This window comes from Sciurus carolinensis, chromosome 2, assembly GCF_902686445.1.
Source record: "Sciurus carolinensis chromosome 2, mSciCar1.2, whole genome shotgun sequence".
NCBI classification, from domain to species: Eukaryota; Metazoa; Chordata; class Mammalia; order Rodentia; family Sciuridae; genus Sciurus; species Sciurus carolinensis.
This window is the reverse complement of record NC_062214.1, coordinates 66,287,160-66,312,023: the sequence shown is the minus strand read 5'-3', so window position 1 is coordinate 66,312,023 and position 24,864 is coordinate 66,287,160. Positions and strand designations below refer to the sequence as shown.

General features: G+C 42.4%; 1 protein-coding gene across 3 annotated transcripts in view; it reads right to left on the bottom strand.

The window, feature by feature from the left end:
• The window catches only part of Pgpep1l (pyroglutamyl-peptidase I like), a 28,026-nt gene extending 13,754 nt beyond the window's left edge, over nucleotides 1-14,272 (bottom strand). For 2 of the 3 annotated variants that reach the window (XM_047542109.1, XM_047542108.1), the window contains exon 1: nucleotides 14,070-14,272. Coding sequence is in view for 1 of the 3 variants with exons in the window: in XM_047542107.1 (XP_047398063.1) it covers nucleotides 11,555-11,607; nucleotides 14,070-14,103 (87 nt within the window). In the remaining 2 variants the exon portion in view is untranslated. Of the gene's footprint in view, nucleotides 1-11,554; nucleotides 11,608-14,069 lie in introns of all 3 variants that reach the window. The other variant, XM_047542107.1, reaches the window with a different exon arrangement.
• Between the last annotated feature and the right edge of the window lie 10,592 nt (nucleotides 14,273-24,864).

Genomic DNA, 24,864 nt, shown 5'->3' with positions numbered 1-24,864 from the left:
GGGATTGGCTTATTTCATTTAGCATGATAGTCTTTAGTTCCGTCCATTTACCTGCAAATGCCATAATTTTATTCTTCTTTATGACTGAATAATATTCCATTGTGTATATATACCACAGTTTCTTTATCCATTCATCTATCGAAGGGCATCTAGTTTGGTTCCACAATCTAGCTTTTGTGAATTGAGCAGCTATAAACATTGATGTGGCTGTGTCACTGTAGTATGCTGATTTTAAGTCCCTGGGGTATAAATTGAGGGTGGGATAGCTGGGTCAAATGGTAGTTGTATTCCAAGTTTTCTGAGGAATCTCCGTACTGCTTGCCAGAGTGGCTGCACCATTTGCAACCCCACCAGCAATGGACCGAGTGTGCCTTTTCCCCCACATCCATGCCAACACTTACTATTGCGTGTGTTCTTGATAATAACCATTCTAATTGGAGTGAGATGAAATCTTAGGGTAGTTTTCACTTGCATTTCTCTAATTACTAGAGATGATGAGCTCTTTTTCCTTTATTTGTTGATCGAGGCTGGGAACTTTTGATGGCACTTAAACTGGCTCCTAGTCTGCAGGCCCAGGCGAGCCTGTGAGACTTTGGAATCCCAAGTATGGCATCCCCAATATGTCTGATGTTTTTCAAGATTTGTAACATGCTTCTAATGTGAGTAAATGTGAGACTGGAGTTGAGAAAAGGTATGCTAATATAGCCTTCCCTTTCTTATCTGTTAGCCAAAAACCTTGGTCCAGAATAGGAAGGAACAAAGAGTTGTCCTTTGAATGCTAAGTCCAATCTGACATTCTGCTGCCCTAAGTCACCTGCATGATTCCCGTGCTGTCTGTGTGCTTTCCTCTGGTGGTTGTGCATGTTGCAGCCAATATTTTCATCACATTTAGGGCAACGTAAATAGAGCTCTGATGCCCTCGGGACTTTGGCCTGGTCTCCAAGAAGCGAGATAAGCAGGTCGGAACATTTCCCATGCTGATGGAGTAATTCAGAAAGAAAGGACTTGACACGTGTCAACAAATCTAACCCCAGAGACTGAATGCCAAGCCTTATGGCATGAACCGGTAATAAAGTAAAAGTACTGCTCAAATATGACAAAGGGTAAGATGCCGTTGTGACATCAATGCAATGTCAAGATGCCCAAACATTTTTTTTTGAAGTAGTTCTTCAAATCAATGAAAGGTGGTAAGTGGTAGGAACAAGGACGGGAAGATTGCACAGACTCATTCAACAGCCTCCTATTAATCTGCAGTTTCAGTGAAGCAGGGTCAACCTTAGTTCAAAAGTATTAAATGGAAAGTTTCAGAAATAAATAATTCATAAGTTTTAAATAACTTCCATTATTAATTTTATTGTCATAATTGTTCCACTTTGTTGTGAGTTATTGTTGTTGCTCTCTTACTGTGCCTACTTTATAAATCAAACTTTCTCTGAGAGGTATTAGGCATAGGAATAAAGAGTAAATTGAGGGTACAGTACTAACCGTAGTTTTAGGCATCCTTTGGGGATCTTGGAACGTACCCACAGCAGATAAGGTGGGGGACCTCTATATAGTAAAGAACAATTAATTTAAAAGTACCCACCTCAGTCCAATTTTTAGTACAGTTGAACATACAGCAGTGGAAAATTAAATGTGAAAGTGTGCATTTCCTTTGGAACAGAGGCCCTACATGATCAGGGAGGCTTCGCCCCAAGATGGGAAAGGAGTGGGGAAGATTTCAAGAGAAAATAGACTTTCAAAAGGAATCAAGCAAGCCAGGCACAGGGGCACACACCTGTAATCCCAGTGGCTCAGAAGGCTGAGGCAGGAAGACTAGTAAGCTCAAAGCCAGCCTCAGCAACTTAGCAAGGGCCTAAGCAACTCAATGAGACCCTGTCTCTAAATAAAATATAAAAAGGACTAGGCATATGGCTCAGTGGTAAGTGCCCCTGAGTCAATCCCCGGGGCTTCCCAGGAATCAAGTCATGGCCCAAAGTATAAAGCCAAGATCCAGGGGTCTACACTGCTCTCAAGAGATGATTACATAAGTTAATAATTGGGTGGGGGAGGAAGAGTCAAGTCACTCAAGCAGATGAATGACTTATGGAGATACTCTGCCCTCACCTATATATAGACTGTGCATAGTGACTTCCTTCCAAAGAGTACAGGATAAAAAGGGGGACGAAAGAGAATGTTTTTGGTGGATGTTACAGAGCAAGATATGCCCACAGAGCCAAAGTGACCACAGTAGTCTGCAACCAGTTACCCCTTCTTGCAATCTTGCCTGAAGAATTTCAAGAGACTCTCAAATAGTAGCAGGAATATATCAGAATGGAAAGGAAAAGAAAATGGGACACTCTCAAGGGGAAAAGGGAGATAGTGGGCCCTCTCAGAGAGAAGGATGTTGTACCTCCTGCCCTTCAGTTTTATTGGGAGCCCTGTGGAATTTTCCAGAGAGTCCTGCCCGGCTCCACTTTTTGACTTTGGACTGACAGCAGAATTGTTCCAGACTTTCAAGTCCCCACTATGCATGGTCTTACCCCACGGAGGGAAGATTTTACTATTATAACGACATGCTAAAGGTCCAAGTCAACTCTGGGTCACCTTGGCCCCAGTGATGTCTGGTTCTCATTAGAATTTGTTCTTACAGATTCTCTGGTTGTGGGGGAGGGGCTTTGCTTCTAATTTTCCTGTCTCCATGAGTCTGGAATCTGGTCTGTGTAAAGGTTACAAACTCTGACTCCCCCTCACCCTCCATCCTACCCCTTGTAGGTAACATTGTTCTTTTCAGCAGGGAGGCATCTTTAGCTTTTCTCCTGCAGGTAACAGGTTGTTTGCTGAGGAAAGCAGCACATCCTATTGACTTAGGCCAGGATGGAGTCAGGGTGGCTTTAGGTACATTGCTTTTTAAAGAAAGCATGTGGGGTCAGCAAAGTAGGCCTAGTCAACAGAATTATCCCCTTAACCTATGTTCCCACTGCTCAAGTTGGTGTGCTGCTTGTCAGGGTAGACACCTGACAATCACTCCCTCCACCAGGTAATCAAGGTCAACATTGACAGTGACAAATCAGGTTGACAGAGTGTACCCTGACATGCTATACTTTACCTCTGGGGTCCTCCTCCCCATGACCTGTCACCCTAATCTGATCATGAGAACAGCAGGCAGTCAAATCCCATGTGAGCAACAAACTAGATCATATCTGAACTGTACTCCTCAAAATTGTCAAGGTCTTCAAAAACAAGGGAAGTGTGAGAAACTGTCATAGGAAAAGTAGCCTAGGTAGATATAATGTGGTATCCTGGATGGGATTCTGAATCAGAAAAGGGACAGCAGGGAAAAACTAAGGAATTCTGAATAAACTATGGACTTTAGTTAATAATAGTCTCAGGATTAGTTCAGTCATTGTGATAAATATACCACCCTAACGTAAATTGTTCTTAGGCGAGACCCAGTGTGGGAAAAATGGAAATTCCCTATGTTATCTTCACAACTTCCTGAACCTCTAAATGTATTTTTAAATTAAAAGTTCATTTTAAAAGCACAGAGAACAAACCAGAAGATCTGCTCCATTTGGGACTCCAAAGGGAGAAAAGAACCCCAGATTTGCTGGGGGCTGAGATAAGGGTGAAAGGGACCCACGGTAAGGCTCTGGGAAGGTGCTGATATCATTTTGAAAGACCTGTCATCTCACTGGTTTGTCATCTGGTCAATGTAGCAATGGATTTAATCAAGTTGAGCAAGAAGCAAGCATTGGACTCACTTGTCTGTATACTGAACTCTTCCCCAGAAAAGCAGGGTAACTGCATCTACCTGAGTGTCGAATGGGGAGGCACTCAGTGTCTCCAGGGAGGGCGGTGGAACTCAGCAGACGCTGTTCATGAACGCAGTGGGCCTCTTCTACCCAGGAGTGGGATTCCTCTTTACTCACCGCTATCCTCTAAAGCCCCCTCCAGCCTGGTTCCTTGCACAGGCTGCTGTGATTATAGCTCCTGCCCAGGACTGAGGTCCTTTGTGTGGACCCATGTACTCCCCATATTCTTGTGGATTCTTGTGTCATCTTACAATGAGAATGCAGGGACAGTCCTCTATCATACTGTACTGGACAGTCCTCTATCATGAATGTGAGTGACTACTTGTCTTCCTATGGATAAAATGAACTCACACCGTAGAGTTGCCAGAGTGGAGAAGGAAGGTGCAAGAACTCATGGGGAAAAGTATTCAAGTGAGTTCAGTTTATCTAGCCCCGGAGGACCATGTCTGGACAATCCATTGAAGTGGCTGCTCAGGAACGGGCAGGAAACTGAGCTGGTTGTTACCATTGGCAATTACCTACAGAGGAGCTAGGAGTCTCCTTTTATCCTCGATTTTGCTATTTTTTAATCTCAGACCTTCCTGTTTTTATCAAGAAAACAAGAAAAAACCCACTCTGGGCTATGTGGAAAAAACTGTATGTCATCTATATGTCTGTTTTCGTCTAGACTAGTAAAAGGTTTTGTCCCGGTATTTGGTAGGAAGAATAGAGACTGTTATGGTTTAGATATGAATTGTCCTTTGAAAGCTCAACACAAGAGCTTTATGTGAGACAACACAAAAAAGTTCATAGGTGAAATTATTGGGTTATAAGAGCTTTCACCTGTCAGTGCATTAATGCACTTGAATGGATTAACTGGGTGGTAAATGTAGGCAGGTAGAGCGTGACCAGAAGAGGTAGTTCACTGGAAGTGTAACTTTGGGGTATGTCTTTTGCTTTTAATGAGTTGAGCTCTCTCTCTCTTTCCTTTTTTTTTTTTTTTTTGGGGGTGCTGGGGATCAAACCCAGGGCTTTGTGCTTGCAAGGCAAGCACTCTACCGACTGAGCTATCTCCCCAGCCCTTCTCTCTTTCCTGGTAGACAGTCCTGAGCAACTTTTCTCCACCATGCCCTTCTGCTTCACCTTGGGCCCACAGCTATGGAGTCGGCTGTCTGTGGACTGAGACTTCTGAAACCATGAGTCCCAAATAAACATTTCATCCTGTAACATTGTTCTTGTCAGGTCTTTTGGTCACAGCAACAGTAAATTGAGTAAAACAGAAACCCTCTTGGGAAAGAAAATAAAAATGAATCAAATGATTTGGGACTGGAATGTATATCAGTGGTAGAGCATACGCTTAGCATGTGTGAAGTCATGAGTTCAATCCCAAGCACACGTGTGCATACACACACACACACACACACACACACACACACACACAGAGAGACAGACAGACAGACAGACAGACAGAGAGAAACAATTCACTTTTACTTGGAAAGGTATGCAGTTACCTGCCCATCCCTAAGCTAGGACCCATCCTCATTTTTTTTTTTTTTTTTTTTGTCCGTATTCTTCTCTTCCTTCTCCTCCTCCTCCTCCTACTTTTTTTTTTTTTTTTCTTTTTTTGGTACTAGGGATTGAAACCAAGGGTACTCTACCACTGAGCCACATCCCCAGCCCTTTTTATTTTTTATTCTAAGACAGGGTCTGGCTACATTGCTGATTTGCTGAGGCTGGCCTTGAACTTGCAATCCTTCTGCCTCAGTTTCCCAAGTTGCTGGGATTACAGGCATGCCCCACCTTCCCCAGCTCCATCCTTCATCTTAAAGCATTCATCAACTTGCTACTTCATGTACTGTTGTAGTTCACTGCCTTAGATTCGTCATTCTCATTGTTGTTGTCATTTAAAGCAACATATAAGAAAGATGAGACCATCTCATCTTTGGGGTAAAGAGGAATTACTATGCATATCAAGTTTATCAAATCTGGTAAGAGTCTTGACCTTTGACCCTTTGGGTTGTATGTCTTTTAAATGCAGTTATAAAACATCATGGCTGAATTGGTCCATGGTGTATTTTACAAAATCCTTGTTTTATTTACTCAGGCACTTCTAGAAAGACTGACAATGTAATTTCTTTTGAATAAATATGAAGTGGTACTAGCTCCAAACTTTGAGAGTGCAGAGCCAGGCGTCACAATGGGTAATGATGCAGCCACTGCACGTCATTACATAAAACCTGAGCTTGGGGAAGGAAGGATGCCCACTACAGGAGCCTCATTGCTAAATACTTTGGCACACATTTTTGGTAAATAGAATTGGGTCACTCATCTGGAAGTTTCCAGAAAAGTGCCTCTTTTCATTGTAATCTTTTAGCATTTCTATTATTTTTCTACATTTTCCTTTGTTTTCAACATTCTTCTCCCATTTATGAAAACCACAACAAAAATGCATTTAAGTTATTATTTGTTACTAGCTCACCTCATTCTTAGAAGTGAAATGCTGCAAATATAGAGGTAAATATTCTCTTACTCTCTATAATTCTGTGCATTCCCATTTATGGTACGTGGTACAGAGTAAGTGCTCATTAAATGCTGCTTGTTAATGCCCATGACACTGACCAGCTTGATTTTTGCTGAGAGAAGTCAGTCAGGTAGAAAAGAATGATATTCATTCATGTAGTCAGCCAACACATTGCCTCTAGCAATGTATCACACATTGTATCCCGATAAGCCCTCTGTGGGGATGGGGATATGTTGATGCGGTTTCCACACAGTGGTACTTATGTTGATCCAGGGAGCTATGTACTTTCTGTATATTATTTAGGAAATCTCAGCCTGTTTCTGTATAATAGGTCAAGGTAGTACATGAACTAGTTAGAAGTTTTTCTTTTGTTTTTATTGTTTTTTATTTTTGGTACCAGGAATTGAACGCAGGGTCACTTAACCACTGAGCTGCATCCCCAGCCCTTTTTCATATTTCATTAGAGAGGGTCTCACTGAGTTGCTTAGTGCCTCACTTTTGCTGAGGCTGGGTTTCAACTCTCTATGTTCCTGCCTCAGCCTCCTAAGTCACTAGGATTACAGGTGTGAGCCACCTCGCCCAGCTAGGAATTTATCTTAATACATCCACTTAGCTGGCTAATGGACACCCATGGCTGTATGCCAGCACATTCAGTAGATACTACCAGTGAGGTCCTAAACCAGAATCCAAGTGGAGACTACAGACAAGTGGAGGATACAGAATGACCCAGGATGGCCCAGGGAGAGAGAATGGTCCTGCAAATAGATAGCAGAGATTGCAACTGACTGCCCAGGGGTTGGGGGGCTGAGAACCAGCACAAAGAGGGGGAAAGTAGAAGGTTGATAGCAGGAACCAGTGGGGAAGACAAGCAGGGGTGGCGGAGGGCACTGGTAGCCTGGGCTTGGGCTAGGCAGTCTGGGAAACTGCCGCTTCAGACGCCATTCTTGATAGTGCTCCCTGTGGGTCTTCAACTGTTAACAAGGCCTCTCTCCAGCCACCACTCCATGACCCCACTGTGAGCAAGAAGATTAAGCAGACTGTTATCTAGTCTGTGTCTTGGGGACTATCAGGAAAGCTGAGAAGATGGTGGATATGAGGGTCGGCCATGATGGGTTGGACATAGCGCTGAAGAATTTGAGTGAATACCATCTTTCTTTACCCTATATTTCAGGTCAGTCCTTTTTATAAGCTTGAAAATTAGAAAAAATAATTATTAGTAGTTCATGTAATGTGAATACAGATTTTATCTAAAGACTCACTATGCCTCCTTGCATTTTTCACCATCTTTCTGGGACCATTTTCTTTCCTTTCAAAAATAAGTCCTTTATATGTTCCCTTAGTGTTGTGCTTTTTGAGAAAAAACTGTTGATGTTTGTTTTTTATGAAAATGTCTTTATGTCTTGTTTTGAAAAATAATTTTTCTGGGTACAAATTTCTGTTTGGCGATTACAATTTTAGGGTTTTGAAGTTATTAATCAACTGATATTTTTGAAAAAAAAATCCCTTTAGTTAATTAGGCTATTCATTTACTTAAAAAAAATTCTTTTTTTTTTTTTTTTTTTTTGGTGTCAGGCATTGAACCCAGTGGTGCTTAACCACTGAGCCACATCCCCAGTGCTTTTTAAATTTTATTTATTTATGTTTAGACGGGGTCACACTAAATTTCTTATGGCCTCTCTAAGTTGCTAAGGCTGGTTTTGAACTTAATATCCTCCTACGTCAGCTTTCTGAGTCCACTGGGCATGTGCCAATGTACCCGGCTTAGAGTGTTCATTTTTATAGTTGATTTGTCTTTTCTGAGTACATTAACATCTTATATTTGGTGTTCTTCAGCTCTACCGTGGTATATTTAGGTATGGATTTTCTTTGTCCTAGCTTGGTATATTTTGTGTTTCATCATCATGTCTTGCATCAGTTTTGAAATACTCTCAATCTTATCTCTTTGAATATTGCTTCTCATTGTTCTTTCCTTCTGAAATGCCAAGTAAACATGTTAGAAGGTTTCCTTTATAATCATGTCTCTTAATTTTTGCCTACTTCCTTGCTCATCTTCTTATGTTATTCCTTGAGTAATATCTTCAGATGCGTCTTCTACTTCACTAATTTCTCTTCATCTGTCTTTAAACTGCCATATGTGTGTATATTTGTGTGAGTAAGTAAACATCTCCCTCCTTTCCTCCCTCTCTCTCTCTCTCTCTCTCTATTATATATATATATATATATATATATACTTTAAGTCTACATTTCAAGGTTTTTTAGTGTGTTCACAGAGTTGTGTAATGATCACCCACAATCAATTTTTGAACCTTTCCATCATACCCCAAAGAAATCTCATTTCCATCTACCATCATTCTTCATTCCCCTTAATGCCCCTCCCCCACTTACCCTGGGCAACCATCAATTTACTTTTTATCTCAATAGATTTGCCCAATCTGGACAGTGATATAAACAGAATCATATGAGTCATAGTGGGTTTGTGTGTGTGTGTGTGTGTATGTGTGACTGGTGTCTTTCATTTATTGTATTTCCAAATTGGCTTTTAAGTCATCTGTTGAGGTTTCACTTTAATAATTATATTTCTAATTTCAATAACTTCTCTCACTCCCTTTTTCGATTTATGCGATCTTTTGATCATCTCTTGTTCTCATTTGTGTGACTCTATCTTTAAATATTTCACATAGAGTTATGTTATTTTCTGATCCTTTTGGTAGCTTGAGGATGAACTTCTAAATCTGCTTTTGCTGTTTCTTACTCCTGGTAGTTTGTTTCCTCATATAGCCAGTGACATTGGATTAGAAACTGACATTTAGTTCATCTTCATTTGTAGAAAGCCTAAGGGTTTATTTTGTACTTTTTTTTTTGGTTCTTTTTAGTTATACATGACAGTGGAGTGTATTTTGACATACATGCAGTATAATTTCCCATTCTCGTGGTTGTACATGATGTGGAGTTACACTGGTTGTGTATTCTTATACGAACATAGGAAGTTATGTCCAATTCATTCTATTGTCTTTCCCATTCCCATTCTCCCTCCCTTCTTCCCCATTCCTTCCTGTCCAATCTGTTGAACCTCAACTCCCCAGCACCCTGTCCCAGCCTATTGTGAGTCAGCATCCACATATCAGAGAGAATATTCAGCCTTTGGTTTTTTGGGATTGGCTTATTTCACTTAGCATAAAAACCTCCAGTTCCATCTATTTGCCAGCAAATGCCAAAATTTCATTCTTCTTTAAGACTGAGTAATATTCCACTGTGTGTGTGTGTGTGTGTGTGTGTGTGTGTGTGTGTATCACATTTTCTTTATCTATTCATCTGTTGAAGGGCGCCTAAGTTGGTTCCATAGCTTAGCTATTGTGAATCGAGCTACTATGAACATTGATGTGACTGTGTTACTGTAGTATGCTGATTTTAAGTCCTCTGGGTATAAACTGAGGAGTGGGATAGCTGGGTCAAGTGGTGGATCCATTCCAAGTTTTCTGAGGAATCTCCATGAAAGTCTGAGGTTTTAAATTCTCAAGAGAAATTGCATAAGCCTGTGCAATAGTCAGGAGTGCCTGATACCCAAAATCCCTTTTCAAGGGTCTGGTTGAAAGGTGGAGCCTGGGTTTCATCTGCAGCCTCCATTGCTTCTCACTGTGCTGATCATGGGATTTGTCCTCACCTGCCTTTTGTGGGTGTGCTAACCTCTCTTTCCCCTCAGCCTGCTGCTCTTGGGGTGGGAGGGGGCATGTTTGCTCTTCAGTTCAGTCACTGACTTTCTGCTTGCCCAGTAATGCATACAAGTTCTACCTTATCCAGCTGATGGGAAGGGAAAAACCCTTCAAAGCATCTTGCTTGCCATCCTGCTGCCACTTCCTGGAAACTCCCAGCCCGCATGGATTTCTGCGCTGGTTCTCCAGCCCTACTGGTGAGCCTTGAGCCTCCCAAGTAATGCCTTCCTTTGTTCTATTTCCCGTGTGAATCTGCCAGTCACATCTCACTCCCCTACAACGAAGAACCCTGACTAATAGAATAGCCTCTTAGTAATGGAGGATGATATTTGTGAGCACTGGCAACATGTCCACCTTTTCTAAAGAGTTTTCATGTGTTAACTCTCTTAGCCATCACCACTTTCCCATTTTACAGATGAGGAAATTGAGGCATAGAAAAGTCAGGTGTCTTGTCTTGGGTTCCACAGCTTGCAGTATGGCTCTTTTCCATTATCATGACTGCAAAAAGAAACAGAAAGGTCTGGGACCTTCCCACATTTGGCAGAGGAAGTGCCATCTATGCAGGAATTGGCTGCAGATTCCCAGAAGCTCATAAAAAGCCCTGCGCAAGCCTTTCTGGACACCATGAGCCACAGCCAGGCTTAACAGTTGGTCTGGGGTTCTCTGAGTTTTTCCCTGATTGTGGAAAAAAAAAAAAAAAAAAAAAAAAAAAACCTCAAATTCTTACTCAAAAGTTGAGAGTGCCCTTGATGGCACCTGTGCTGACAGGCTAGAAAAATCAATGCTACAGTTGCTGCAAGTGGGTGACACCAGTGGTTTTGTTGCCCTTTCAGCTTGACTGGGACACTCTGAAAATAGACGCGAGTCCCCACCTTCAGCTGACCCAACAGAGGCATGAAATTGAAGGAAAAATGTGAATAAACAGTTGTCAATATCTGAAGCCTCTAAGTGACAAGTGCGTGGGGACTGATAGCAGACAACTGCCCGAAGGAGAAGCAGGTCTGCTCTGTAGGAGACCCCCAGCCCTCCTCATGGAGGTTGCGTTTTTCCCTGTGAAGCTACTTCCTTAAAAATAAGCACGCTGTTTCCGCTAGTAACCATTTATGTATGAGTGCATACTGGTGCAGGACATGGTACTTGAACAAAGCTGCTTGTACAAATGTGCTGTGCACACTCACCTCTCTGAGTCTCCACAGCAGCCCTGCAATATCAGCATCTCCCCCATTTATGACTGAGGAAACTGAGGCTAGGGGAATGACTTCCCAAAGGCCCCACAGCCAAAAGAGATGGGGACAACTGGAATCCAGCTCTGGGTTCAGCCTTCCTTGTCCCTAGGAGTGTCCCTTTAGCCTCCTTTCTTACCACTGAGGTGGGAAGAATATCTGCAGGTAGCAAGTCACAATCTAGGGACCAAAGACAAACCATTCTCCCAGGGGCACAGGTTTGTTTGCCTCCTCCTGTGAGGCTCTGGTTACCAAGGGGCCTGCGAGCTAGGGTTTCTCAGCAGTCACAGAAGGAACCAGCTGGGTCTGGTGGGGGAGGGGTGTTACCTTCACTGCTTCCCAGCTGGAATTCACCAGGTGCTGCCGAAAGGGCCCAAAACCTGAAACCAAAGATACCCAGGTTTTCTCAAGCTAGGCCACACCCACATAAGATTCTCTTCCTGCTCCCCAGGTCACTGTGGGTCCTGGACAACCCCAGCAACCTTGCCAATCTGGGAACACCCTTAGAGTCCTCGTGCAAGGCACAGTGAGGAGTGAAAAAGAAAAGTGGGGCCAATTCACTGCCAGGTTGCCGGTGGGGATGTGGCTGGAAACATATGTGCACAAATGTCTATTAGAAAAGGAGGCTTTGTAAAGAATGGCAGTATTGGACCCACATAAATGTGCCCAATTGGTTACAAAGGGGCAAAAGAAATTCAGTGGAGGAAGAGAACCGTGTCAACAAAGGGTGCTGGAGTAATTGCACCGTAAAACACTGAGCCCCTCAACCTAAACCTTACACCTTGTGCACAAATGAATTCAAAATGGTTATGGACTTAACTGTAAGAAGTAAAACTATACAAACATTTAGGGGGGAAAAGAAGGGAAAAAAGTCTTGGGACCTTTGACTAGGCAAAGAGTTCTCAGATTCAAACAAACAAACAAACAAACAAACAAAAAAACTCCATCAAGATTTAAAACTTTAAGGGCTGGGAGTATAGTTTAGGGGTAGAGTGTATGTTTAGCATGCACACAGCCTTGAGTTCAATCCCTAGCACTAGAAAGACAGAAGGAGGAGGAGGACACCTCTGACTTTGACTGAATTCTACAGAATAAATATGATTAACTGCCAGGGCAACTGTCAGCAATGAAGAATGGTAATAGAAAACATTGAGAATAAGGGGGGGGGGAATCCTAGGTATCTCCTAGAACAGATAATAAAAATGCAGCAGCACACAGAAACAGCCCATTCTGTTTTGTGATCATATTCAAATCAGCAAAAATTGCACCTCTTATCTTTTTGAAATTAGGGAAACAAAGCAACAAGTGAAGGTTTGAAGTTTTTACTTCGCTGGGTCAAATCTCACTGTCAACTTGCCAACTGTGCAGGAGAACTTGCAAAAAGAGCTGGAGAAATCTACGGAAACCAGAGAGACCCTTTAGAGGGCGGCAGGTTTCCTCTGCCTTCCACTGCTCTTATTTGGTGCCAAACAGAACACCTTGATCTTGACACCATTTGTCAGAGCCCTGTTTTTCCCACCATCTGTCTATGTGCCAATTGTCTTGGTGAGATTTACACACTAGGCAAATCCAATTATATAAAAAGGCTGCCCTGGGCAGCTCAGAACATTTCTAATAAAGGGGGTCATGCTCTGGAACCTGGTGGGCATCCCCAAATCACAACTGATTATCAAGTACATCATTAACAATCCAGAGTCTGCCAGCAAACCACAGGCTGGCAACATAAAGGTAGGGGTTGGTGTGATTCTAAGACAGGCAATGGTGCTTCAGTATCAATATTTCATTTTAGACAAGCACTGCATTGACTAGGAGTATAGTTTCCTTAGGAATTCAAATGTAATTTGAACTGTTCAATTTCTAGACTCAAAATGAGAGCGAGGGAGATAAAAGGGTTTCAAAAGAATTTTCTTTTCTTTTTTTTTTAAGAAGGTTGACAGAAGTTTGAATTGCAATCTGAAAATATTAAGATAGGTAACTTTCAATTAAGCTGGGTAACTTTCATGCATTCGGGAATCTTCATCTATTGAATGTTTCCTTCATCCAACACTTTATTCAAAAAACATAAAATGAACTAAATGTGTCTAACTAAAAATAAAGAGCTTTGGTGCCTAACTAAAAATAAAGAGCTTTGTGAGGAAAGTTCAAGCCCCCAGAGACCAGTTGTGAGGCCCAGTGGTGGTGGTGGGATGGCTTTAGATTTGCTTGTTAAATGCAGGAGCAAGCAGCTACCATTCCTTCCAAGTTGATCTTTTGAGGTTCAGAGGCATCCACTAGTGACTGGGGTGGGGATGGGGCTTCAGGGTTCTCATAGTAAGAGACTCATTCTGTGTGTGGAACTGTGTGCTCTGTTTTTTTTGGGGGGGGGGAGGGGAAAAGGGGAGCAGTAGGGTGGTCACCACAGAGGTACTCTGAGAGCCTGTGAGGATCCTGATCTTTTTAAACCAGCGGGTCCCTCTTCCACACAATGAAAGTGCTCTCCTAAGGATACCACTTATGCCCAGCGGGTCCTAAACTCGGACAGCCGGTGCAAGCCTCGACTTCCTCCCTGAGAAGCTGAAGGACAGAAAAGCTCTGAGCCTAAGACATACGTGGGCACTTTTCAGCATGCCCCTCGAGTTATTTGCAGCCAACGAGCCACAGAAGTAGGGAAGCCTCTGTTCCTTTCTTGTTTTTTAATAGGACATAGCAGGAAGCGAGCGTCCATCTGGAATTTTTAGCACCACCAGTTGCCACTCTTTTTTCCCCCTCAGGGAACTGTTTACGACCAGGATCAGGCAAGTGCGCATTCCAGGTGCAGGCTAAAAGCAGCAGCAAATGGGAACGCACAAATATATAGCCTTACCGGTCACCACCACGCAGTTGGATTGAGAATCCATGAAGCCCAAGTGGGGAGCAAGCTCGATTGCGCGCCAGGGGGCCAGATGCAGCGGTGTGGCGCTGAGCTAACACTCGAGCCCGGGCGCCCCTCCTTTCCGCCCGCCGCAGGCCGCCCTGGAGTCCCAGAGTGCCTGCGCCCGCCTCTCCTCGGCCACGTTCCCAGCCCAAAAGGCCGAGTAGGAAGCGGGTGATGGTGGTGGCGGTGGTAAGGTGATGCCCTTGAAAGCAGAAATAGCCAGCTCAGGACTCAGAGGCTGCCAGAGACAAACAAGTAGAGGGTCGGAGTGCCATCAGGCACTTTCTGGACTCTTGGTCTGGGTCGGTGTGTTGTTCCAGATGGCTCAAACGTGCGCCACGGTGTAGTGACCATCTGTCCTGGTTTCCGGAATGGAAGGGTGGTTAGCCCCAGGACTAAAATATTCTCAAGGCAGTGAACCATGGGTACCCTACGTTTATACCACGACTTCTCCTAGTTATTAATGCTTCCTTTCCCTTGCCTGAATCGTCTTTGTAGTTAGGCTACTATGATTTGGTGAGATTTAGTTGCTCTTGAAAGGGATTTTGCCAACTAGGTTCTAAAAAAAGAAGAAAAGAATGCCCCCTACCCCGCATGATACACACAGATATGAAGCTATGACCCCCGCCTTTAAAGTGTTGGTTGCAAACACCTGCTGCTTAGGAACTGTGGGCAAGTTAACCTCTGCCTTTTCTTGTTCTGTGAACTTGGGAGTCTTATGTATCCTGGGCAGTGTCCCTGCTCCTCCGATCTAAAGGGCAGGTGCTCACTGGCTGGCTGTGGCTATTGGTTTCCCAGTCTATGAGCTCAGCACCCCCTCCTTCTTCTTGCAAAAATATGCTAGATGTATGCTCCACTAGCGAAGTGTGTGGTTGAATGTGATCCGCAGGCCTGGAATCCTCCCTAGCACAGTAGGCATTCCTCTCGGTAATTGTGTCAGAGTAATCCAAAAAGCTAACATTTCTATAATTGAAGATGCCATTTTATGCAACATCTTGACCTTTCCGAAAATACTTTTAAAAATACCCTTTTCCCCCTTTTTACTAAATATATTACTTTTCAACATCTGTGTAATAAGAGGAACAAAAACCAATTCTCTTTTCCTATGTGGGCAACACATGAGAATCTCATTCAGGGAACAGACAGAGTTGCTCAAGCACTGTGCTGCTTATCAAAAAGTTCAGTGTGTTGTGTACAAGACAAAGCAGTCACGTGACTCCAATTACTTAATTGGTCCCCTGATTAAAAAAAAAACTGTACCCCTTTAGTTGGGATCACTGCTTAGGACTGGATCCCACCTGATGCCCTCCTGGGATTCTGAAGCAACAACCCTTCCTTTTAATTGGCCTCTGGTGGGGACTGCAGACTGCTTGACAGCTGAGAGCAGGTGGAAAGTGCCATTTGCCTTCATTGGCCTGCCACTACCTACCCTTGGAAGCTGAGGTCAACCTTGTTTTGTGAGAGATGCAGAGGGCTTTGGACTGCACTTTCTGTTAAAATTAACGTGGAAAAAATTCCAGCTTGAAAGCAGTTAGCTACTTTTTCACATTCCCTTGGGCATTTGTAGATATTGTCTCAACTGCCTCAGATAGAATCTCTGGTTTGTAGCACTAAACCTAGTTCTTCCATCAGAAGGACTTCGCTTCCCTATCACAGTTAAGGGAGAAGGTTAGGCAGTCCCCAAATACCCACATTTGTAAAGTTGATTGCTTCTAGGGTCAAACTACAATATCAACACTAACTAATGAGGTCCAGGAATCATAACTTATATTTACTAATGTTAACTTATTATGCTTAGAGAAAGCAGACTCCTTAACTGCAATGACTGCTAGTTTTGTCATTGCTGTTGCGTGTTTGTTTGGGGTACTGGGGATTGAACCAAGGGGCAGTATACCACTGAGCTACATCCCTAACCATCTTTATTTTTTATTTTGAGACAGGGTCTCGCTAATTTGGTGAGGCTGATCTCAAACTCAATCCTGATCTTAATCCTCATGCTTCAAACTTCAGAATTGTTGGGATTTCAGGTGTGTACCATCATGCCTGGCAAGATCTCCAAGTTTGAACAATACTGCTTTTGTGGACAATGAAGTTGCAGTTGTTTTATTATTATTGTTGTTAATGTTATTATTGTTTTTTGAGACAGGGATCGCACTATGTTGCCCAGGCTGAACTCCCAACAGCTGGGCTCCAGCCATCCTCCTACCTGAGCCGGCTGAGTAGCTGGGGCTACAAGGACCTGCCACCAAGCATGGCTGTTATGATTAGGTTTTTTGGTGGGGAGGGGGGTGATGAAAGATCTGACATGAAACATTCTTATTTTAGCTTAAACTGGAATGTGTCCTGCAGTTTTTACTTTCCTGTAATTCTTTTATTTTCTTCTACCCTAAAGTTTTCTCTAATTTTTGTAATGAATTTTTAAAAAAGAGACAAAATATTTTTACTTAGTCACAACGACATGTCTACTGTTGTTTTCATCTCCATTTAAAAAAAAAAAAGCACATTCCCACTCTCTAAATGAAAACATCTCAGAGAAGTATGGATTTTGAGGTCTGCCATCTGTAGTTTTATTTCTTTTTCCATTGTAAAAACAAATGGTCTCTAACAATTGCTGATGTCAAACACGATCTTTAGGCTGGTGAAATACAGTAAGCCTGAGAACGAATAAAGCAACTAAAGGGAGATGTTTTATTTAATGGAAAGCACAAAGATCTTCCTTACAAGATAGAATCCCAAGAGGAAAATATTTGTAATCATATTTGACTCCGGGATTAAGAGGGCAAGGTGTGACCCTGGTAGTGAACCGGAAAGCAGGCAGTAGTCCACATGTGTTCTCACCAGGGACAGCAAATGTGGGCTGCCAAGATTACAAGATCCCAAGACCTCAAATAGTTCACGTTTTGAACTAAGCATAAAACTTTGCGGGATTTGTTTTAGATTTCTTATTGGCAAGTGGTGACTTCCTGCTTCAGCAAGAAAAAGGATTAAAAGGGTTTGCTTGTTGTTTCTGACACAAACAGCTCTTACAACACAATGCATTTCATACCGTTGACATCAGTGAAATTTAATCAAACTGGTCAAATTCCTTTGGGAGGTGGGGAGTAGAAATCAATCATCAAGAAGCACTTGTGATTTCAAACATAATGATAATATAATATAAGCACTCCTCCATGTCAGGCATCTCTGCTTCCAGATCAGCTACTTGTCTCTGCTGTCAAACATACAACCCGTAGCCAAATTGCTACTTGTCAAAGCACTAACTGATTCTCCAAAAATGTCACTCTACCAAAGTAGCATTTGAGAGTTGCCCTCCCCTGTTCTTTTGAGTCTTCTGCTTCATACCCCAGTAGGGCCAGCCAGTCAGTACACAGTTCCTGTAAAGGAACAGATAATACATATTTTAGGCTTTGCGAACCACACGGTCTCTGGTGCCATTCTTCAGTTCTGTTGGTGTAGTATGCAGGCAGCCATAGGTGAGAAGATAAAGCACTGGACTTGGCTGTGTTCCAATAATTATTTATGGACGCTGAATTTTGAATTTCATATAATATCAGCGTGTCACAAAATATTCTTTTGATTTTTTTTCAATGATTGACAAGTATAGGAACTATTTTTGACTCTCAGGCTGTACAAAAATAGACTGCAGGCTGGGTTGGGTCTGTGGGCTGTAGTTTGCAAAATTCTGTACTAGAATATAATATTTCTTTTATAGGGGACATGATATGGCTGCTGATCTAGTGATCTTTTGGTACACAGTACAAGGAAAATTTTTCAGTTAAATGAGCGGATGGACTATAGTAGCTCTCCTTAAACAGTTTTCAGAAGCTTCTTTGGTTTCAGTTTCTTTGGTCAACCATGATCTGAAAATATAAGTGGAAAATTCCAGAAAGTTTTAAATCATAAGTCATTCTGAGGAGTGTGATGAAATCTCCTGCTATCCTGCTCTGTCCTGCCTGGGATTCGAATTACCCCTTGTCCAGTATGCCCACTTGCTATATGCTACCTGCCCTTTTGCCATCTAGCGGCCGTTTTGGTTGGCGGATGGACTTGTCCCTGTCATGGCAACAGTGCTTACATTCAAGCAACCCTGACCATTCTTGAAAATGGCCCCAGAGTGCAAGAGGATTGATGCTGGCAATTTTATTACAGTATGCTGTTATAATTGTTCCGCTTTATTATTAATTATTGTTGGAAATCTTTTATTGTACCTAATTTACATAGTAAACTTCTGCATAGGTTTGTATATATAGGAAAAAACAGTACATGTAGAGTTTGGTGTTATTCTCTGTTTTAGGCATCTGCTGGAAGTCTCCCACGAATAATCAGGTACTGCTCTATAATTTAAAAAAAAAAATTAAGTGACTCAGAATATTTGACCAAACCCCCCCTCCCGCACCGCTGCTTTCCTGTTTTGTTTTTTGTGTTTTTTTCTTTATTGGTTAGGTCCACACAGAAGAGCATTCTGAATAAATGTGGCAAATATTTTTGTTTCCAAAATTATAGTATTTATGATTTTTACGAGGACTTAACTAACTGAAGTAGTTATCATTTAATTTTCTTTTTCTTTCTTTTTTTTTTTTTTTTGTTTTTGGGTACTGGGATTAAACTCGGGGGCACTTAACCACTGAACCACATTCTCAACCCTATTTTGTATTTTATTTAGAGACAGGGTCTCAAGGAATTGCTTAGTGCCACACCATTGCTGAAGCTGGCTTTGAACTCTCGATCCTTCTGTCTCAGCTTTCCAAGCTGCTGGGATTACGGGTGTGCACCACTGCACCCAAATTAATTTTTATTTCTTGTTTGATAAGAATAAATGATAGCATCATGCCCCCCATCTCACCCTCCCTGCCTCAACCTGTGACTGCTGGCTGGTTGTACAGGGTGAGTTTTGGCTCCAGGCCCCAGGTAGGTAAGGACCCTGCTGATCTTGGGGGTATTAGATGCTATACATTTATATTTTTAAACGTCCTACTAAAGCATATCTTTCAAATGCTTTTAACATTTATTTACTTAATTAAAAATCTGGTACTTTTAGAACTTTCTGGAACAAACATTTAAAACTGTTTTAAATCAATCAGAGAATTGGTATGTCAGAGGGTACATTATAATGCTGGGCTTATTTTCAACTTTCCACAGGAAATTGATATAGGAGATACTGGTTTTCCTTTTTCTTTTCTTTATTCTGTGATAGGGCCTTACTACGTGGCCCAGGGTACTCTCTAACTCTTGGTTTCAAGTGAGCCTCCTGCCTCCCACGTAGCTGGGACTACAGGTGGGTGCCACCTCCATGTCTAGATAAAGATATTGGATTTTTATAACTTTAACTATGAATTCCAAGTTAATTGCTTGAATATGAGTGTTTTAAAATTTCTGGCAGTCTTATATGACATGTCACAAGATAATGTTCTCACTACATTTTACAGGAGAAAGATTTGCCTGTATTTTTCCTCTGCCATCATTTTTCTCTTAGATCTTTGCTAAGACTTGCTTGATTTTATTTTAGTTTTTAAATTTTTTCTTTTTTTAGTTGTAGATGGACACAATACCTTTATTTATTTTTTATTTATATATGGTGCTGAGGATTGAACCCAGTGCCTCACACATGCTAGGCAAGTGCTCTACCACTGAGCCACAACCCCAGCCCCAGAATTTCTTTTCTTTTTTTTAAGGGCCACATCTTGATGAAAAGTAACAACTGTTGACAACGGGATCTTGTTTACTCATTAAAAACCAGTAAGTTGTGGACCCTATTGTTTACATACTGGATTTTTCTGTCACATTTCATAAATATTTTGGGAATGCTAGAATAACTGTGTTCCTAACATTGAGGAAATTCCTGTGTAGATAAATGAGGCCAGATGAAGGGTGTAACATAATGCTTAATGTCCTCCTGCAATGGAATAAGGACCACACTGAAATATGTCCCAGGACTTTGTGGAGTTCCTATTTACTTACACAATTTTCTTTCATTATTGGTTAGGGCCAGAGGCATCTTTGGTGTCAGTAGTGTGTGCAAAGTGGTAGCGTAGATTTGAGGAAGGCTTAGAAATGTGACAATATATTTATAGACCATCTGATTGTCTTCCTAGAAAATCTTTAACAATTAAGATTTAAAAATTGGGGCTGGGGATATAGCACAAGGCCCTGGGTTCAATCCCCAGCACCGCAAAAAAAAAAAAAAAAAAAAAAAAAAAAAAAAGATTCAAAAATTACCAGACCTTGTTGGGCGTTGTGGTGCATACCTGTAATCTCAGTGGCTTGGGATGCTGAAGCAGGAGGATCGCAAGTTCAAAGTCAGCTTCAGCAACTTTGTGAGGCCTTAAGCAACTTAAGCGAGATCCTGTCTCAAAATACAACATTAAAAGGGCTGGGAATGTGGCTCTGTGGTTAAGTACCCCTGGGTACAATCCCTGGTACAAAAAAAAAGCAAAACTGACAAAACAAGAGAATCTATGTGGGAATTTAGTATATGGCTAAGGAGATGATAATTCAATGGTGGTGGGGGAAGAATGCACCTTTTAGTGTTCTGGGAACAAATGGATGTACAAATGGATGTAGTTAGATTCATTTCTTATGCCATTTACATAAATGAATTCTAACTGGATTAAAAACTCATGTCTAAAACAAAACAATAAAAACACTGAGAATAAGTTTAGAAGAATTTATTTTCTAGTTTGGGGGTAGTTTCTGTCTATCCAAGCAAGACACAAAAGAGAGGGAGAGAAAGAGAGAGAGGGAATATATTTGATTAAATATTGACTTTGAGAACTGGAGTTGAATGAGAAGCAAGGAACTTTTTAGGTCATATGTATATATTTCCTGCACATACATGTATTTTTAAAGGAATGTGTTCAGGTGCTATGTATGTAATTTACAAAACAATACAAACAGTTTTTGAAAAGGTAATAAGGGATTTAAGACAGTTTGTGTTGTGCTTTACAACAGAGATTAATAAATCTTTAGCCTGATGTCCTAATAGTTTTAGTAACACCCAGACTATCAAGGACTCCACGAAGGCTCAAGGACCAATGCTTTACTTCTACCTTTGCACTTGCTGTAACCTCTGACATTTCCCCCTTCCCATTTGCTTAGTTCCTTCTCTTTATGGCTTTGCTTAGATGTCACCCTTTGAGCAAGGGTTTGTCACTACTTTATTTTAAATTGTAAGCCCCCATTTATTTGGTCTGTTTTACTTTTTGTCTTAGCTATTATTTGAGTAGACTTCATGAGGGCAGGATATTGTTCATTTTGTTCAATGCTGAATCCCTAGAATCTAGAAGAGTATGGGGTACTTAGCAGTGTCAACAATTAGGATGACATTCAAGAACGTTTCCAGGAGCTGAGGAGACCTCTATTAGAAACTTCCAGGTTCTTGACCACATTACAGAAAAGAATTTAAAGATATTGCCAAAAGCTTGGTCCTTGCCCCTGATGCCAGTCCAACAATGATGACACGGTTTTGAGAAAAAGTAAAAAGGTTTATTGCTTTGCTTGCAAAGGAGAAACACAGGGGACGCCTGTCCCAAAGGCTGTGATTCTGCCCATCAGCAGGAACAGGGGGCTTTTAAAGAGGTGATTCAGAGAAAACGAGATTAGAGAGGAGAGATCAGGAAGGAGGAGATCAGGGAAAAGAAGATCAGGGAGGAGAAGGTTAAGGGAAAAGAAAATCAGGGAGGAGAAGGTTAGGGAGAAGAAGATTGGGAAAAAGAAAACAAAGTAAGTTTCAAAGCCACAAGGGATATAGTCAAAGCATCAGGTAAACCCCTGTTACAAGGACACAGCAGGTTTCAGGCACAGGGGAAAAGCTTTATGGCAAAGTGAAAGTACCCACCCTAGGGCTGAGTGCAGACACCAGTTGGATGGGTTTCCCATCTATATTGTTCAGGGGGATGAATATTCATACACAGGGGTTAAATATGAATGAGATTCTCTGGAATTGGGACGTCCCTTTGGAGAACCCTACTCCGCTTCATTAGCATTTGATTATGCAGATAATGGGTGTGTGCATACATATGGTAATCAATCTTAAAGAGCAAAAAAGGTGAAGGTGAGGAAGTCCTCTGGTGGGCAAGAACAAGAAACCAGTTGGAAGCTGGCTTGATAGTGTCATCTCCTTGTGGTTCTGTAAGATGTTACTTTAGCCAATCAGATCGTAGCAGGATGTCGGTGGTTAAGCAGGTGCAGCTCACAAGTTGTCTGCATGATGATACCAGGATATCTGTGGTTAAGCAGGAGCAGTTCATAAATTGCCGGTGTGAGTTGCTTGCTTATCTTATTTCTCCTGTTTCCTATCCCAGTAAATGTGTGTTGCACAAGGATATGGTTTTTGGAGCTTCTTGGCCCAGGGAGCTTTGAGATTTCATTACTATAGCAAATGGAATCTCAGACTTCTAAGTGGTGACTCAAGGGTTACTCTAAGGGGGGCTTCTGGCTTTTGGATCCAAGTAAAGATGCACACTAAAGGTGATGCATGGAAGTAGAACTGGGGATGTTTTTCATCCCCTGCATGAGGATATCCTGGTCTTCACCACCTCAGTTGTTTGGAAGGTGGGGGTGAAGACTAGGGAGCAGCTGGATGGTTCCTGTAACAGTGGTCCACTTTATGCTTTGAATAAAGTCCCTGCTGCTCTGCCACTGCTGGGGAGATAGCTCAGTCGGTAGAGTGCTTGCAAGGCAAGCACAAGGCCCTGGGTTCGATCCCCAGCACCGCAAAAAAAAAAAAAAAAAAAAAAAAATGGACATGCTTCTTTCTCATCCTCTCTCCCTATCCTCCTTAATATTTCCCCCTCCCTAATCTCAGGGGAAACAGGATTACCTTTCTTTCCCCATCATAGACAGGGTTATCTGTCCCTGAGTGCACATACCCACCACAGGAGGGGAGTAATCCAGACTTTGGGGATGGTACCAGAAGATCTCAGAAATGACTGTCCCAAATTAACAAGTGAATCATAGCTCCACATGGAATGTAGCCTTCGAGTCACCTCTTCTTAAAAGCCGCCTCTCTGTTCCTGCTGATGGGCAGAATCATAACCTTTGGGACAGAAGTCCTCTGTGTTTCTCCTTTGCTAGCAAAGCAATAAATCTTTTTCCTTTTTCTTAAAACTGTGTCCTTTTATTGGGTTGGCATCCAGGACAAGGACTGAGCTTTTGACAACATTCTGAGCTGCTGTTTGTGGAGTGGAGGTGGAGGGACAAGGCAGGCAAAAGAGTCCTAGATCTGTCATTGGGGCAGAGGCCCATAATAGGCACTGAGGAGGGGGCCAATTCAGAAGAACCAAATTCCAAGCACCCAACCAGATCCCTTGTGTAGAGGCAGTCGCATGCATATTTATTTATTCAGAGATGGTCTTGCCTAGGCTGGTCTTGTCATGGGAGTAGAGATGTCTCCAGAGAAGAGTCTGAGGAGTTCCCAGAGGAGAGGGGGAAACTCAACTCAGACCAGTAGTGTTCTTGGCATATATGATGGAAAATAATTTCAGCATGAGCCAGATAAAGGCATAGGCAGAAGTTTATTTAGGAAGGTAGATATACATTCAAGGGAGAATGGCGACTATCTCAGAGTGAGAAGCAGCTCTGACTTGGGCTGGAGGATCAATATTTATAGAAGGACTGTATCAGAGGGCTGTATCAGGGGGCCCGACTGGAGGTGGATCCAGGGTGGAGCTGCACAATTTCGAGCCAGTTTCCCCTGCACTTGTGTATTTCCCTCATTTTACAAGGCCATGGGCCAAGGGCATGGGTCAAGGGTGTGTTGCTCAAGATTCACAACTGTGCTTTCTACATCTCAATGGCTTGTGGGTGTTTCTTCTAAGATTCAGTATTTCTCTGTCTTGATCCTAAATCCCTATCTCAGTCTCAAACTCGTGGAATCAAGCCATCCTCTCACATCAGCCTCCTGAGTAGCTGGGACTACAGACAGGCCTGTGCACAGTTGCATTTTAAAAAAATTATTTTTTTTAGTTGTTGTTGTACATTTATTTATTTATTTATGTGGTGCTGAGAATCGAACCCAGTGCCTCATGTCAGGCAAGTGCTCTACCACTGAGCCACAACCCCAGTCACAGTTGCATTTGAACATCATTCATCCCTGCACCTTTGGAAAGATAACACTTGAAACGAGCCAAATACAATAGAGGAAATATTGCCTGCATTGAATTTTGCTATTGTGAGTGAGCGTAATTTTGAACGTTTAATAAATAAAAAGCTAGGTATCAGCAAAAGCAGATTGCTAAAAAATTGGAAAGACCTTGAAATAGGTAGAAAAATAACTGACTGTTCTGTGTTATGTGTTCCCTTTATTATCTCTCTATTGCGCAAAATTTCGGAAAGGGTGAACGCGATCGATTTTTGCCGATAGAAACAGAAAGGGATGGAAAGAGCACCGGAAGGGAGGGGTGAGATAGTACCCAGGCCAGGCCTGCAGACACTGGCTAGAGGATGTGCGTGTGTGTACGGGGGTCGCTAACAGGTCTCCCCTCCTCAAATTAAGGGGAGTAATAACTCCTCCTGGCTGGTGAATCAGACGGGAAGGTGAAAAGAAGGCTCTTCGCAAATTTTTCGGGGAGCGAGGGTTTGAGAGCTTACAAACTACCCGGCGGAGGCCTCGAGGGAGGAGGCGAGGAGTGAGGGCACCCCCCAGGGAAGGGCGGGGTGAGAGGAGACTGCGGTGGAGTGGCGGGGGTGGCAGGGTGCGGGGAAGTCTCTGGGGAGTCTCGAAATAACGGGAAGGGAGGAGGGTGAC